General features: G+C 37.3%; 2 protein-coding genes across 7 annotated transcripts in view; one reads left to right on the top strand and one right to left on the bottom strand.

The window, feature by feature from the left end:
* The first annotated feature begins 127 nt into the window (after nucleotides 1–127).
* On the top strand, nucleotides 128–5,005 carry b3gnt9 (UDP-GlcNAc:betaGal beta-1,3-N-acetylglucosaminyltransferase 9). 5 transcript variants are annotated; one of them, XM_073929960.1, is made up of 4 exons: nucleotides 128–406; nucleotides 2,610–2,700; nucleotides 2,917–2,989; nucleotides 3,091–5,005. In XM_073929960.1, exons 3-4 carry the CDS (start codon nucleotides 2,922–2,924, stop codon nucleotides 4,358–4,360), a joined length of 1,338 nt encoding a protein of 445 aa, XP_073786061.1. In that variant the 5' UTR covers nucleotides 128–406; nucleotides 2,610–2,700; nucleotides 2,917–2,921; the 3' UTR covers nucleotides 4,361–5,005. The 5 variants fall into 5 exon arrangements, with proteins under 5 accessions (XP_073786061.1, XP_073786060.1, XP_073786059.1 ...); XM_073929959.1 differs by having other exon boundaries at nucleotides 2,607–2,700; nucleotides 2,920–2,989; XM_073929958.1 differs by having other exon boundaries at nucleotides 2,607–2,700.
* A 1,216-nt stretch (nucleotides 5,006–6,221) lies between these two features.
* Nucleotides 6,222–16,434, bottom strand: part of phaf1 (phagosome assembly factor 1) — a 17,406-nt gene continuing 7,193 nt past the window's right edge. The window contains exons 9-16 of one of the 2 annotated variants that reach the window (XM_005159099.5): nucleotides 15,098–15,231; nucleotides 14,900–14,983; nucleotides 13,116–13,198; nucleotides 12,843–12,886; nucleotides 12,700–12,749; nucleotides 12,542–12,600; nucleotides 10,917–10,989; nucleotides 6,222–9,664 (exon numbers count right to left, since the gene is read on the bottom strand). In XM_005159099.5, coding sequence (XP_005159156.1) covers nucleotides 9,575–9,664; nucleotides 10,917–10,989; nucleotides 12,542–12,600; nucleotides 12,700–12,749; nucleotides 12,843–12,886; nucleotides 13,116–13,198; nucleotides 14,900–14,983; nucleotides 15,098–15,231 — 617 coding nt within the window. In that variant the 3' untranslated portion in view covers nucleotides 6,222–9,574. The remainder of the gene's footprint in view (nucleotides 9,665–10,916; nucleotides 10,990–12,541; nucleotides 12,601–12,699; nucleotides 12,750–12,842; nucleotides 12,887–13,115; nucleotides 13,199–14,899; nucleotides 14,984–15,097; nucleotides 15,232–16,434) is intronic. The other variant, NM_001082813.1, reaches the window with a different exon arrangement.

The following is a 16,434-nucleotide window of genomic DNA, read 5'->3' as shown; positions in this document are numbered from 1 at the left end:
GCCTAGTTTGTTTTTCACAGACTAGAAGAGAGAAAGGCGCTCGGTTTTAGGAAACTTGACCACTGAATTCATCATTCTCGTGCGCGCTCTCGATTCCCTGTTGCTGCGCTGGCATCTGGCGCGCGCCGCATCCAGCGGTGTCACGTGATCAAGGAAATAGCTGTTCTTTGAAAATATGCTCTTTGTAAGAAAGCCTTACGATTGTAACTTGAAGTACAGACCTATAAAATGGCCAATGTGCACGAAGTGTGTGTATTTGGTAAGGTAGCGCTTGTAGGCGAGCTGGAAATGTTTTGGTAGCACGTGAACACACAGCAGTGGCATGCTGCAGCTTTAGTGGAAGCAGATGTTTGGATCTGGTTGCAGTTCTGTCTTGTCATTCCTCTCCTGGTACGCCTTCGTCTTGGTAAGTCTTGTAAAGATAATTTTAAAAACCAATGAAAGTATTTCTAAACAATTCTAAAACCTGAAACTGTCATTCAAAATTAATGTCGTTTAAAAAGAGATGCGCACACGCGTCTCATAACTTGCAATTGGGATTAAAGTTGTCATATGTTTGCAAACGTTTTGGAGATTTTGAATTGTAAGCTAATTTTAATTTTGTCTACAATTAGGGTGTTTTAAGTTCTACATGTTTGCCTCAAACTACATATCACTCGTTTGTTTTGAATGAATTTTTGTTGCGAAAATAGTTGTTCGTGTGCAAAGCTATTAAACGAGTCGAATAGCAGATTTGCAACTATATGAATGAATTAACTCGTTTACTTCTAAACTGAACGAAACAGGTTCTCATTAAAAGTATTACGTTTTGTAAAGAAAAATAATTAGTCATTTGTGTGCAGTTTGTTTTTCACTGGAAGAATGCTGCTTCATAAAAGCCTGAGTAATTGTGGACCGCGACCTCAGGCCCCGGTAAAAAAATGGTTTATTTGCTGTGGAAATGTATTTATGCTGCATTAAACATAGTTTTAAAGCACATATTTGCATTTTTGGGGCACTTCTGTTGTATCTTTGCAGTGTAAATGTGGGATTAGTTAAATTAGACAATCATCACAGCCATATAATCAGAGATGGGCAGTATGATACTTATTTTAAATACAAAATAGTATTTTGTAATTTGTATTTTATGGAGTTTATGAAAATGGCTTAACATTTTATATCAAAATACTTTAGTGTCTTGTATTTTTTTGTATTTTTAAAATACTGTAAAATGCTTTGTAAGAAGTCTAAATGATAACATCATAAAAATGTAGCCTCTGATTGATGCTTTACCAGTTATTTGCCTAGGCTTGAGATCAGAACAGAAAATGCATTAAGAAGGTGGTCAATGCTTGGAAGCTGGATGGAAATTATGCAACGCACATAAAGAAATAACAACAGACAAATGGCAAAAAAAGTCAACAATCATTGAAAATAGTATATTTCACAAGGCCAGTAATTTATAATGGCAGTATAGAGTAGTGTACAATTTGGCATCAGCATTTTTGTTTAAGAAATGAGATAGAATAAAATATTAGTTCTTAAGAACAGGATGTGGAGTCTTCAGCACATGATCAGTCTCAGTGCTGCAGATGGAAAAGCTGAGGAAGTTTGGAAAAATAAAACAACTAAAGATTGTGTACTGGTGTTCACTAAGGGGGCAAACTGAGATTAAACTCTTTTCACTTCTTCTTTTACTGGAAGAAATTAGTTTATTTGCAAAAACAGAGAATTCCATTTTTTTTAGATATATTAGTAGTTTTCATGTTTGTACATTAGTTATTGAAGAAGATATATATATATATATATATGTATATATATGTATATATATATATATATATATATATATATATATATATATATATATATATATATATATATATATATATATATAGAACAAAAAAATAAATAAAATAACTACTTCATGTATCACCCTAAATATCAGACTGTTAAAAACATTGTTGCAATTTCATTGAGCACACAGTGGATGGAAACACAATAAAGAGATATACAGTAGTACTATATTCCAACTCATTATCTGCATTACATGGTTTTTACAGTGATTAAAGGGATCATCTTCAAGACAGGATGTTCTGTATGAAATTTGTACAAAATGTATACCCATTGACTGTAGGTTTGCGAAGAAATGTCATACTTCTTTTTGAAACTATTTTGCAGTGTTTTTAAAAAAGTGTTTTATTTTGATACATTTGTGGCTGCTGTATTTTGTAGTTTATTTTGATACTCATAAAACTGAGGTATTTGGTATTTTATTTTAAAATGCATTTCAATGTATTTTTGCCCATCCCTGCTTACAATCATAACAAATTTTTTTATGATGAAAATAAATGGGGTGTACTTGTTTACCTAATTACTTTTTGTGTTGTTTTCTCCTTTTAAATTTGGTTGTCATAGTGACCTTTTTAAAAACTGACTTGTAAACTGTATTGCAACTGTATTTTTACATGTCATTTTTATGGAGAGCACATTTTAGGCAACTTTTTTAAACAGCAACATTCTCCAGTTTTTTTCCCTGTAGTGCCAGAAAAGATTTGTTGGTTTGTACGTTTGTCACAGATGTCAGATGTTGATCCTTTTAAAAATTGTTTGCTTTTCCTGTTCCATAGAAGTATGCAGTCCTGGCTGTTTAAGGAGCATACTTTTGGTCAAGTAATATCCTGTGTCTCCTATTGTTTGATGATATCCAGGAGGATGACTGTGGTAAGAAGCATGTGTGATGCCTCTCAAATAAAATAGGAAATTGATTTAAAGGTCTAAAGTCTCAACTATAAATTTAGTTAGAGACGGGTTAACTGATGTACAAATTATATTTTAGGAGGAAAATACAACCAAATTGACAGATTCTTTTTTTTATAGTTTTAAACCATTATTTTATAACTGTTATTAACTATTGCTGCTCATTTATTTTGTACTTAGCAGAGATGACAATGGCTCTGAGAAAATCCAAATCCTTTTGGAAGAATACAGGACTTCAAACTTTAATAGGAAGGTAACCTGTTACATCATGAGAAGGGTCTATCTAAAGGGAGATGTGCTTTGCTCTCTGACTCTGATGTTGCTGCTTTTTCTGCTGTTATATGCCTATCAAAGAGTGACTCCCACATGGGGGACTTTGCATATTGAACATGGGCCAACCAGCTCACGGACCCTCCTCAGTGGAGCATCAATGGGACAGCAGACAAAGCTAGTCCCTACAAAATCTCTGGACATACCACCTTGCCAGCCTGAAGTGCAGACCAAGTCTAAACCACAGGGACAATCAAAGGTCAAACCTCAAAAAGCGCGTAGCAAAACAAAGTCAAAATTTCAGCAGGCCTCAACAACAGCAAGTCTGCTACCAACACAACATTCTTTTGACTTTGCTGATTACCTTCGAAAGAAAGACCAGCGGGACTTTAAGATGCTAATTGATCAGCCAACAAAGTGTTCTGAACCAGAAAGCGCCCCCTACATGCTGATCGCAATAAAATCAGTCACAACAGACTTCGACAAACGCCAGGTTGTTCGGCGTACATGGGGACGAGAAGGGGTGTTCCAGAAAAACATCAACATCAAGAGAGTTTTTCTTCTTGGTGTGCCCCAAAATCAGTCAGCGCTCCCATTATGGGACAAACTTTTGGAATACGAGAGCCACACTTTTGGGGACATCCTCTTGTGGGACTTTGAAGACACCTTCTTCAACCTGACACTAAAAGAAATCCATTTCTTGCAATGGATTAATGTGAGTTGCCCAAAAACAAAGTTTATTTTTAAGGGTGACGCCGATGTTTATGTGAACATTGACAATATCCTGGAGATGCTTGAGAGTCAAGAGATCGATAAGGATCTTTTTGTTGGTGACATCATTGTCCATGCGAAACCAATTCGCAGACGCAGTAGTAAGTACTTTGTGCCTGAGTTTATTTACGGCCAGGGGATCTATCCATCCTATGCGGGAGGAGGTGGATTTGTCATGTCAGGACACACCGCATTGAAGCTCCACCTCGCCTGCAAAGAGGTGGAGCTCTTCCCCATTGATGACGTCTTTCTGGGCATGTGCCTGCTGAGAATTGGCCTTCAGCCGACCCGCCACGAGGGTTTCCGCACCTTCGGGATTGTAAAACCATCAGCTGCACCGCACCTTCAAGTGTTTGACCCCTGTTTCTACAGAGAGCTGATGGTGGTACACAGCCTGACTGTCCCCCAGATTTGGCTCATGTGGAACCTTCTGCATGACCCTAACCTTCGGTGTCACAGGAGTCAGGATCCCACAGTTTTTCCCTTTCAGTGGAGTGAAAAAATTGGCAAGACGGCTAGAAACAAGGCAGAGGAGAATCTAAGGAATAAGGACTATGGGATGAAAGTGTTTGTGGAGCATTAACTCTTCACTGTACTGTGACTAGAAGGAGCCCCGTTCATACTGCCTTCAGCTGACCAGCCATGAGGGTTTCCGTAATTGCGGGATTGTGAAACCATCAGCTGCACCGCACCTCTAGGTGTTTGACCCCTACTTCTATAGAAAGCTGATGGTGGTGCACAGCCTGACTGTCCCCTAGATTTGGCTCATGTGGAACCTTCTGTATAACCCTAACTTTTAGTGTCACAGGAGTCAGGATCCCACAGTTTTGCCCTTTCAGTGGAGTCATAAAATCGGCAAGATGGCTAGAAACAAGGTAGAGGAGAATCTAAGGAATAGGGACTACAGGATGAAAGTGTTTGTGGAGCATTAACTGTACTGTGACTAGAAAGAACACCGTAAAGACTGATCCAATGAAAAAAAGCCAACAGGCGAGCGTCAAGTACTTCAGTTCATATGGGGATAAGAAAGCGTGTTCAAGATAGAAATAAACAGCCAGAGTTTTTCTTCTGTTTTTGGACAAGTTTTGGAATACGGGAGCTACATTTTTGGTCACATCGTCTTGCTTGAGAATCTCTCACCACAAGCATTTGTGATGTATAAACTACACTACCTGACAAAAGTCTTGTCGCCTATCCAGGTTTTAGGATTGACAAACAATAACTTGACTTCTAGTTGATCATTTGGCATAAGAAGTGGCTTATGTGAAAGGCAAGTCCTCTAGTTTACACTTATTTTACCAAAATAAATTATGACCACGCCTTGATTTTTAATTATTTAATCAGGACAGTAAGGTCTGACTTTATTTAGGCAAAAGTCTTGTAACTTAACAGAAATAATGTACAGTAAAGAATATAAAGTCATGGTGTAGTGGATAATATTGTGTATGACTCCCATGAGCTTGGACGACTGCATCCATACATCTCTACATTAACTCAAATCACTTATTAATAAAGTCATCTGGAATGGCAAAAAAGTGTTCTTGCAGGACTCCCGGTACATCAGGATTTTTTGCAATTATCTTCAATCCCTCCTCCTCCATTTTGCCTAAGACATGCTCAATAATGTTCATGTCTGGTGACTGGGCTGGCCAATCCTGGAGCACCTTGGCCTTCTTTGCTTTCAGGAACGTTGATGGGGAGGCTGAAGTATGAGAAGGAGCGATATCCTGCTGAAAAATTTGCCCTCTCCTGTGGTTTGTAATGTAATGGGCAGCAGAAATGTCTTGATACCTCAGGCTGTTCTTGTTGCAGATCTTTAGCACTCCCCCATACTGAATATAACCCCAAACCATGATTTTTCCTTCACCAAACTTGACTGATTTCTATGAGAATCATGGGTCTATGTGGGTTCTAACAGGTCTTCTGCAGTATTTGTGATGATTGGGATGCAGTTCAACAGATGATTCACCAGAAAAAAATCTACCTTCTGCAACTTTTAAAATGATCAACTAGAAGTCGAGATATTATTTGTTGTTTTTACAACTGGGATCGACGACAAGACTTTTAGTCAGGTGGTGTATGTCCTATAACACTTGCAGCGAATCAGTAGATAGGGGTAAGTCTAGTAATAATAAGAGAAATTTTTAAAAAGCGGCAAGGTTCTGCTGTGGTTGCTAATGTTATGTTAATCCTCTTTCGTATACATTGTGCTGTGTTATTCAATAACTGAAGCTGTAAATATCAGAAATTAGACACATGGCACTATTTTATCAAACTGAGCACTCATTTCTTTGACTGGTGTGCTGCCTTGTTGCAGACGATCTGCTGTATTATGGGTTTAGATTAAACTGAAAGTAGCCTGCTGTGAACATGAACTTACTACTTCAATCTAACTTTATTTTAAGTGAATAAAAAGGAAAAAAAAAAGACGAAGGAAGCCTTCATTCTTTCCCCCATATTTATTACATCCATTCCTTAAATATTTTTGTTGAACACACTGTAACAGTTTTAATGAACAAAATGCAAAATTAGCAGTTAAAAAAAAACTGATAATGCTTTCAGTAGATTCAATGTGGAAACTTAAATCCAATGACCACGCCGTTCTAAACTTTTGACAAACATATATCAGACCATTCAGATTTATAATCCAACAACGCAATGATTATTGCTTTAAAAACAAAACGAAAAGAAACAAAGAACAGAAATGCCTGAAATTGATTTTCTGTGTACATGTTTCTTAAATCTACAGAAGTAAAAATATCTGAGATATAAAACACCACATTGAAATCGATTTAGATACACACTTTGTTTTTTTGTTTTTGTTATCGAGGATAAGTCCCATTTCCAGAAACGGGTTTAATGTACTGAATCCACAAAAAATAATCACTTTGGAGGATGAGGAAGAAGAAGATACAATATAGAGGAATACAATACATAGCATTAATATGCGCATTACACTGTATGGAGGTTGTCCATTTCTAAGTACAATCCTCAGGACAATCATTCATTCACTCATTCCGATGCAAAAATAGGATAAAATCTGAAGACAAAACAATACAGCCAAAACCCATTTGATGAAATCATTCGCTTGCTCCTGGCACAAAAAAAAACATCCACCTGAGATTGGGCAGGCAATCACACCACACTCCCTAAATGACACTAAAACAGTGGTTGTGTTGTTCCTGATGGCAAATGGATGCTCCAATTTAAGATTGTGTTTAAGATCTAGCCATATTTAAACTGATTAAAGGGTTAGTTTAACTCAAAATGAACTTTTTTGTCATTTATTCAATCTTATGTCAAGCCAAACCTATAAGAACTTCAAAACACAAAAGACATTTTTAATTCCTCCATTGAAAGTCTGTTTACTGAAAACTCACACTCCAAAACATGCAATCTAAATATAGCAAGTGTGCTATTTCTGAGCCTTCAGAACACAATTGCAGGTGATGGACAGATTTAATTTAGGCCTTTATTTATATATAAACATTAAAAAGCTCAACCATACTTGCAAACCTCATTGGTTCATGCAATAACTCAATCATGCCCATGTGACATGCAAGAACAAACCTCATTGGTTGAGATTCTTGAACCAAACTGTAATGCGGTAGGCGTTGTTCGCTAATTGATTACAGATTAAATCTGTTAACCATATAATCCCATCATGTGGGATTAAATCACTCAATTCATATGGATTCATAGTGTGTTATCTGTTATGAACAAGTTTCGAATTAAAAGACTTTCAATTGAGGAACTGAAATCTCTCAAATGACATTAAAAGCATGAGTTGAAAATCACAAGACTTGAAAATCATGACAAAATTATTTATTTTAGAATAACCAAACTATTTAAAGATAAACTTCCAAAACTGTAATTGTATTTCAATAGAAACAGAACAACCACTATATGAACTTCAAATCAGGAAGGGCCACCTTGGTTTGTTGAGTTTATTATTTAATTTAAAACCACTGAAAACAGCCCTCCGTGACAAATTCAAGACCCAACAAGTCCATTTCTCCCTAAATCCTCATATTCAGGTACGTTCTTCCAGAACAAAAGGACACTGACTATCAAAATGTAGCTTTACATGCTCAGACATACACAAAGCAGTTCAAACCATTTAATTTACAGAGATAAAAGTCAAGACAGGCTCGGTGGGAGATGAGGCACAATGTTAAATTAGTATCTTCCTTGCAAATGACCAAAAGCTAACGGCTAAAATTGAATTAAAACACCGCTGACAGCCTTCCAGAGCAGTTGTTGAAAAGTTAAAGTAACGGAAAGCTAAAAATGCCCGAATTAGCCTGAAGCTCACACTGCAGAGGCCCGAAGGGAGGTGGGAATGACTTAACAGCCATGTGCGGCTACGTGTCACGGCAATGAGCGGTAGTTAGAGGTGAACAAACCACTTGCTCCAGCCAAACCCTCCTGAAAGTGGTCAAATGTGGGCTACTCCATCTGGAACAACAGTGGCGGAGAAAAGAAAACCAGAAACTCTCAGTATGTTAGGGATATCCAGACGTCAGCCAGACGAAACAATGAAAACTGTGCAAGCTATTTACAGATCTGTACAGAATGCATCACGTCTACTTGCTACGGAAACAACTATGTTAGAAAGCAAGAGGAAAAAGATTGGTTTAAATCAATGGAGTGGCTATGCTAAAGCAATTCAGGGACTGTGTGGGTCAATTAAAAAGGGAATGTTCTTACGTATTTAAAATGAAAGGAGCGAAATTGTTTCTTCTTTGGCTAATGTTTTGGCAATCAGGCAAACAGAAGACAGTTCTGCAGTTAAGACTTTTAAGATACTGAATAAGGTCAAAGAACTTCACATCTTTTCTACCGTGGACAAAAAAAGCAAACACAACTGACGGCAATGAGAAAGAAACAGCAATGGGTGGATGGCTTTTCTGTCCAGTCCTCTTCGCTTTGAAATCCAGATTGCACGTCTTCGTTGTTGTCGTTCCCTCCCCCGCCATCCTTTCTCTCTCTCTCTCTCTCTGAGACTTGCAATTAAAACGTTCCTCAGTGGACAGGAGACAATTATCAAGTAAATTAGGTGTATTTTAGTGCAAATGTTCAAAACTAATGCGCTCATGAGCAACAAAACATCAACAGAAGCGGATGTAAAGTACTGAAATGGGAGGTAATTTCTTCTGACTTGATATGAAAGGAGCTTATGAATCATTATGTATGTGTGTGTATGTATGTATGTATGCATGTGAGCCTGCTCATGTGCCATGTTTTTTCACAGCACTGGATCCACACCGTGCTAGCTTGTGCTTGTAACCTTACGTAAATGCATACGAAACACTGAATTTATGCGGCCAAAGTCTGTCCTCGTTCATCCTCTGCAGATCGGAAAGCAAATGAAGTTGAAAGCATGTGCGTTTTTTGTTAAAGTGTTTAGCGTGCAGAGGAAAACTCGCTTCAGTGTTTGCCCTTTGGTGTGTCTGGTATGGAAATTTAGAAGGTCAGGCAATGAAAGAATAGAAAACACAATATGCTTGTGTGGAAAATGATCACTGCGCATCCACAAAAGTACTAGAACGATGCTGACGCTGATGCATGTCTGGGGTAAGCATGAAGTTTAGCAGGCTGAATGAAGCCTCCATGTTGTTATCGAGAAGACCCAATTATTATGAAGCGAAGTGGGGGGGTGAGTACAACTCTAGAGAAACTCCCAGCATGTCTTTGCTTTAGCTTGTGTGATGGCAGCAGTGAGTGAAGGCACACTCTACTGGTCAGTTCAGAGGCTCTGCAGGGCTGGACGGGCACCGTGGGCATGGCGGCTTCCTCAGTGGGTACTCTGCTCGACACGGGCCAGACTACTTGGACGTGGTGCTCCGTAGAGAGTCACTGAAGCTATGTGGTTGTTCTGCATGACCTGTAACCATAGCAACAAAATGGAGCTGAGATGCAGTAAGTGTGAATGACTTATCACGCTTAGCATGACTTAAAATGACTTAGCATCATACTGGTTATTTGCTAGTAAAAATTGCCATTGCCCTTTTAACATTTAAAGAGACAGTTCATCCAAAATTGAACATTCTGTCATATGTTACTTTCCATCCACTTGTTTTAAACTAGTTTGAGTTTCTTTCTTTTGTTGAACACAAAAGAAGATATTTTGAAGAATGTTGGAAAAGAGCAGCCATTGACTTCCATAGTAATTGTTTCTAGTATTTATGTCAGTGATTGCAGGTTTCCAACATTCACTCATTCATTCATTTTCTTTTTAGCTTAGTCCCTTTACCCTTAATCCGGGGTCACCATAGTGGAATAAACAGCTAACTAATCCAGCATATGTTTTACGCAGCTGATGCCCTTCCAGCTGCAGCCCATCAGTGGGAAACACCCATACTCTCTCATTTACACACATACACTACGGACAATTTAGCTTATCCATTTTACCTATAGCGCATGTCTTTGGAAACTCATGCGAACATGGGGTGAACATGCAAAATCCACACAGAAATGCAACTGACCCAGCCGGGGCTCAAACCTTCTTGCTGTGAGGTGACATCTATTTCCACCACACCACTGTGTTGTCGTTCCCAACATTCTTCAAAATATCTTCTCTTGTGTTTAACAAGATAGAAATGCAAATAAGTTTAGAACCACTTGAGTGTGAGGACATGACGAGGAAATTGTAATTTTTGGGTGAACTTTGCCTTTTACCTACATTTGCATAAAAAATCTCAATTGATTTGAAGCAGATTTTCAAAATTGAGAAAACATCTTCAGTTTGACAACATGCATGCTAACTCTCAAAACACATGCAAATAGAGAAAAACACAAATAGAGAATTGTATTTAATGTTCACACAGCTACATTACACATCAACTAAGTTTAAAATATGATTTCGTAGTGGACCACCCCTTTAATGTCCTGGTCTAATATTTCTTAGTTGTTTGTATATTTTTAGCTCTAATAACTGTTCAAAAATGTTCAAAAGGCTGACAAGTTCAAAATGTGTTACTTGTAAAATGTGTTACTTATCTCAATGCTTAATCTGTCGTTTGTAGATATTTATTTTATAAACTTTATTTATTTTTTTAAGCAACTTTTTATACAGGCTGACCAAGTAAAACAAACAGAAACAAACCCAGATGGATACAACTGACCCAGTCACATACCTCAAATATCATTCTCTGCAGTCCAAAACAAAACGTGGAACCAAAAGGGTTGGTGTTGTTTGCAGAAGATGACCTGTAGAGAAATGCACAATTAATCAGAGCGGTATAAACGTTTTAGTTTTTATTCAGGGAGTAACATTTTGTCAAATTACAGCTATTAAAAAAATCTTTTCAGTGGAAATAACATGCATACGTTTTGTTTTCAATCCAAAAACTATTGTACATAATCAGGGCTTGACATTAACTTTTTTGATCATCAGCCACTGTGGCTAGTAGTTTTCCAACATTACTAGCCACATTTTCACTAGCCACAATATTATTGATAAGAAAATATATTTTATACACATGAATATGGTTTTGACATGCTAAAATTACTTGATTTAGATGTTGCATTATCTCCACATGCCTCCTCATTCATTTAACTTTTTGTGTGTGGTGTATGAGCTTGCACAATAATTATGAGCAAATGGGTCATGGTTTTATAGTATTACAATTAGTTTTTATTTTACATAATTTTCAAAGCTCAAAATGAAGGATTTACCAAATTTATCTCTGACCACACCAAACACAAGCAATTAATCATTTCTCAGGCACAAATTTTATATGTGTCAAAACAAGCAAAATATAGCTGTATACTATACTTTTTCTTTAACAAAACATATGCGCAGTAGTCTGTCCTGGCTAAAGGTCCCAAATCACCAGTTAACTACACATAAATGGGGAGTTTATCTCCCATTAAAACAAGGTTATTGTAATAAAAAAAAAAAGATAATTAAACCATATTAACGCAAAAGAAAGCAGGTAAAAACATACCATGTGATAATGAAAGGAAGATCACACACACACAGTTTACATTAGACCCATTAATAATCTATTCAAAGAATGGTTAAAGTGAAAGCAACCAGTGCTACTTCCAAAAAGACAAATCTGGAACTCTTGAAAGCAGCAAGACTGTGGGTGCATGTTCATCACTTTTTGTCTAGTCTATTTAAAAGAGAACCGATCACATCAGTTGTGTTTCTAGACACAGCTGCTTCACGCAAGGAAACGGGAGCGCGCAAGCGTTTTAAACAGTCGCACGCATCACCTCAGCTGTTATCTTCTCATTCGGTATTCACCTGCTATCTATTGCTCACGCGAAGGCAATTTTTTTTGTCAGTCATGTTGCTTCTCAATTCTAAGATCGCCTTTGCATGCATATTAGACCATCCTTATTGTCGAACCCTGCTTTTAAGAATTATTATCCAGGGAAATTATTTTCAACCAGCCAAAGTGGCTAGTGGGAGTGTCTCTTACCCGCCACCGATGAAATCTACCTGCATTTGGTGGGTGTTAATGTCAAGCCCTGTGGATAATATAACGTTTGCGCACACACTTATATTTGGTTAAAAATAGAAAAACAAATATCTTGTTGCATAAATATATAATTTCCTAATTAATGCATCCATATTAGTTTTTCTAGATGCATTTAAATAGTTTTCATCGGACAAAGAATGTTTTGAAGATGCATTTTTGTTCGTTTCTTGCAGAATGATTGACATACTCCAAAATGTTGGCTCACACATTGTTTAAACAACATTATTGTAGACCATAAATATCACTAACCACTCCGAAATAGCCCTCACCTGTGTAGCACAACTGGTTTTTCCATAGGGTGTCCCAGCAGCTCCTGAATCTGATCCCACTGAGTGCAAAGAATTAGCACACACTTAAAAACACTGCAATTATGGGTCACATAAAGCACTCTGTATGCATGCATTACTGTCTCAGTCCTTGAACTCACTTTGCTGTAGGTGGTCAAAATGCAGTCCTCGCTGTGAGCATCCGCTCCATCTGAAACACAATTCAAAGATAGTGTCTCAAACACAAAAATGAGCACATATAATAATGACCCAGTCCAAAGAGAGTCTCATAAACAACGCTGACCTTTTTTAATGATGAGAGGAATCTTGAAATCACAGCGATGATATCTGAGAAAAGAGTGAGGGTCAGTTATTCTGACGCTTTTGTAAGCAGTATGCGATAAAGAAACCACACACTTATAAACACTGTAAACGTTATGAAATGAAAATCAATATTCAATCCATATGCCCAGACTGCAGAGCCTCCAGAATGACCTTGCCATAAGGACTGACCAATGCAAATAGACATTACTAAATATTTACAATGCTACAATACAGAGAGTGAAATAGGACTCACATGTTGAAGTTGTAATGGCCAGGGAAGTTGGTGTGAAGGACAAATTTTTTGACCAGGTGGGTTGTTGAGTCAAACAGTATATCCTACAACATATACAAAGATCAATATTACAGAAAGACCTACAGTTTCCTAAATTTCGTAGAAGTAAAAAAGCAGTTTTTATACATATTTAATGAATTATGTATATTCTGTAGCATACTAAGAATCATAAAAGATACAATTGAAAAAGAACTAAATTAAAGAACATTTTAAAAATGTTTCTGGTGTTAATCTGGATTGCAGCGGTTAGTTATCTAAAAAAACAAATACATTTAATTTGGCTAACCAATTTTATAGTTTTCACTGACTTTGCAAGATGATGAGCCTTTCTAAAGTGACTGACACCTGTGTAAAGTGTATAAAAAAGTCAGTTAAAAGTGATGGAGAAAGAGTCATGGTTTTGGGGTTTTCTGCAGCAGGAGTTTGGTCTCTTATACAGCTACATGCACCTGTGAATGCACATTTATCAGAAGCTCCTTTCCAACATGCAATTTCTTCCATGCATTAATAAATCAGCCAATAATTCTCATTCAGGACAATGAGCCCTCTCATATAGCAAAACAGGCAAAGCAGATCTTTGAAGATGTATTTCAATATGATGAAATGGCAGCCCAGAGTCCTGGTGTAAAACTGATTGAGAATCAGAAAAACTACTGGCGTGGTATAGCCACTACTACACTGTAAAAAATGCTGGGTTCCACACAGTTTTTTAAGGTTGTTCCAACTGTTACAAGTAGTTGTTGTAGTGTAGTGTGTGAGGTGTTTCTTTCCCCCTCTCTCTCTCTCTCTCTCTCACTCTCTCTCATTTCCAAGTATTCGCAGGTGCAGCGGATTAGCCTACGTCGGATCATGATTGGCGGCGGCTGTATTTAAACCTTCAGAGAGCATGGATTCGATGGCTCCCAGCTCTCTCTCGATTCCCTGCTTGGTCTCAGTGGAGATATTGTTGCTCAAGTGATAAAATGAGTGTTCGTTGCTGATGTCTCTTGTGTGGCGTTTTGTGAGATGCCGATGTGATGTTAATTCTAACCGGAGAAACCCAGTTTTCTGTCTCCCTGTCTGGCTCGGAGCATGGTAGGTAGTTTGATGCCTTCTGTTTATTATTTTCGTTTTCTCCTGTGTTTGTTAGTAGGGAGGTAAGTTTTCTGTATTTTATTTGAGTATTACTTTTCCAGGGAAGTTTATTCTAATTTAATTAGTTTGGTTTATTGTCAGTTATTTTGGCTGAACCCCTCCCAGTGTAATTTTTGCTCCTTATTTCTGTAAATAAATCATATTTTCTTGTTAATTCTCAGTGGTTGTGTTTTTGGTTTATATTTTGGGGTGAGAGAAAGCGCGGGAGCACAAGGGATTATATTTTTAATCCCTGTTATCTTGTTACGTTTTGGTTAAACCTCTTTGATTAAGAATTTTTTATTTAATTCGTAACACAACACAAATAATTGAGTTAACTTAATAGTTTTTGTAAATTTAAGTTGATTGAACAAAACAATTAAGTTCTCTCAAAAAACCTCAAGAATGGTGTTAATTTAGCACATATTAAGAAAGTAGTTTAAACAAGCAGAAAGCAAGTCTTTTTTTTTTTGAGTAATATCCTTCAAATTTAAAACAATTATTCTACAATTATAGAAAATACTTCTTTTAGAAGGTACTGCTTCAAGAATCTACTACATACTGCTTTTTCTAACTGCATGTTATAATTAGAAGTAGAATAATCGACTGAGCAATTTTCAATTGATACTCACCACTCCCAGTATATAATAGTTAAAGAAGTAGTCGTTACATTTGGACGGGACTTGCTTGTGAGGGGAAGGTGAATGGATCTTCATCTGAGAAGTACAAAAAAGGAAAAGAAATGTTAGGATTAAGAGTAAATGTGGAGAGGGAATGTGCTGGTTTATTTTTGAGAATGTGGCTAAAGAATAAACTAGACTGCTCATTACTTTGTCCTCTGATTTGTAGAAGACCTTATGTGGGGAGCCAAGAGCACTCAAAACATCCTGACAGGAATCTCCAAAGTAGATGCTTCTCTCTACGGCTCGCACTTTAGTATCAGCCAGCACTCCTGGGCCGCATCCTGGAAAAAGTCAAATAACACGAATTGTGGGACAAAGAAGCATTCCAAAGAACACCTTTGTTTTTACTAACTTTTAACATCTCTGGATAACTGCATAATATCACACAATATCAAATATAATGTTACTAAAGAACCCCTCCCCCGAAACAAGCAAATAAATAGTAAAAACTATGAAAAATAACATTTTAAGATCAGTGTATCTATGATCATGCTAGCTCTGTAGTTTGTGCTGACAAAAGTCTTGTCGCCTATCCATGTTTTGGGAACAACCAATAATAACTTGACTCCTAGTTTGGTATCAGATGTGGCTTATATGAAAAGCAAAGGCCTCTAGATTACGCTTATTTTACCAAAATAAAATATGATCATGCCTTGACTTTTAATGATTTAATCAGGACAGTAAGGTCTGACTTTGCTTAGACAAAAGTCTTTCACCTGACAGAAATAATGTACAGTATAGAATATAAAGTCATGGAGGAAAAAGCATTAATATTGTGTATGACTCCCATGAGAACTGCATCCATACATCTCTGCAATGACTAAAATCACTTATTAAAAAATTCATCTGCAATGGCAAAGAAAGCGTTCTTGCAGGCTTTCAATGCCTCCTCCTTCATCTTACTCCAGACATACTCAATAATGTTCATGTCTGGTGACTGGGCTGGCCAATCCTGGAGCACCTTGACCTTCTTTGCTTTCAGGAATTTTGATGTGGAGGCTGAAGTATGAGGAGGAGCGCAATCCTGCTGAAGAATTTGCCCTTTCTTGTGGTTTGTCTGCTGATGTTTCCATCCACTCTGCAGATCTCTCGCATGCCCTCATACTGAATTTAACCCCAAACCATGATTTTCTTCACCAAACTTGACTGATTTTTTTGAGAATTGTGGGTCCATGTGGGTTCAAATAGGTCTTCTGCAGTATTTTTGATGATTGGGATGCAGTTCAACAGACAAATCTACCTTTTCCAGCCACTTTTCCAAATAATCAACTAGAAGTTATTTGTTGCTGTTACAACTGGAATTGATTGAAGACTTTTGTAAGGTAAGTAGAGATAAAACAAACCTGCGTTTTGTTTTTATAATAATCATTATGTGATGTTGACTAAAGGGCAGCGCAACACAGCGCGCACATGACAGTTAATAAAGTATCACACACCAGACGCGCACATTGGATATTATTTAAAATAAAACTATTCAGTTGGTG

The sequence above is a fragment of the Danio rerio genome, chromosome 18 (assembly GCF_049306965.1).
Source record: "Danio rerio strain Tuebingen ecotype United States chromosome 18, GRCz12tu, whole genome shotgun sequence".
Taxonomy (NCBI): domain Eukaryota; kingdom Metazoa; phylum Chordata; class Actinopteri; order Cypriniformes; family Danionidae; genus Danio; species Danio rerio.
This window is presented reverse-complemented; position numbering and strand designations above follow the sequence as displayed.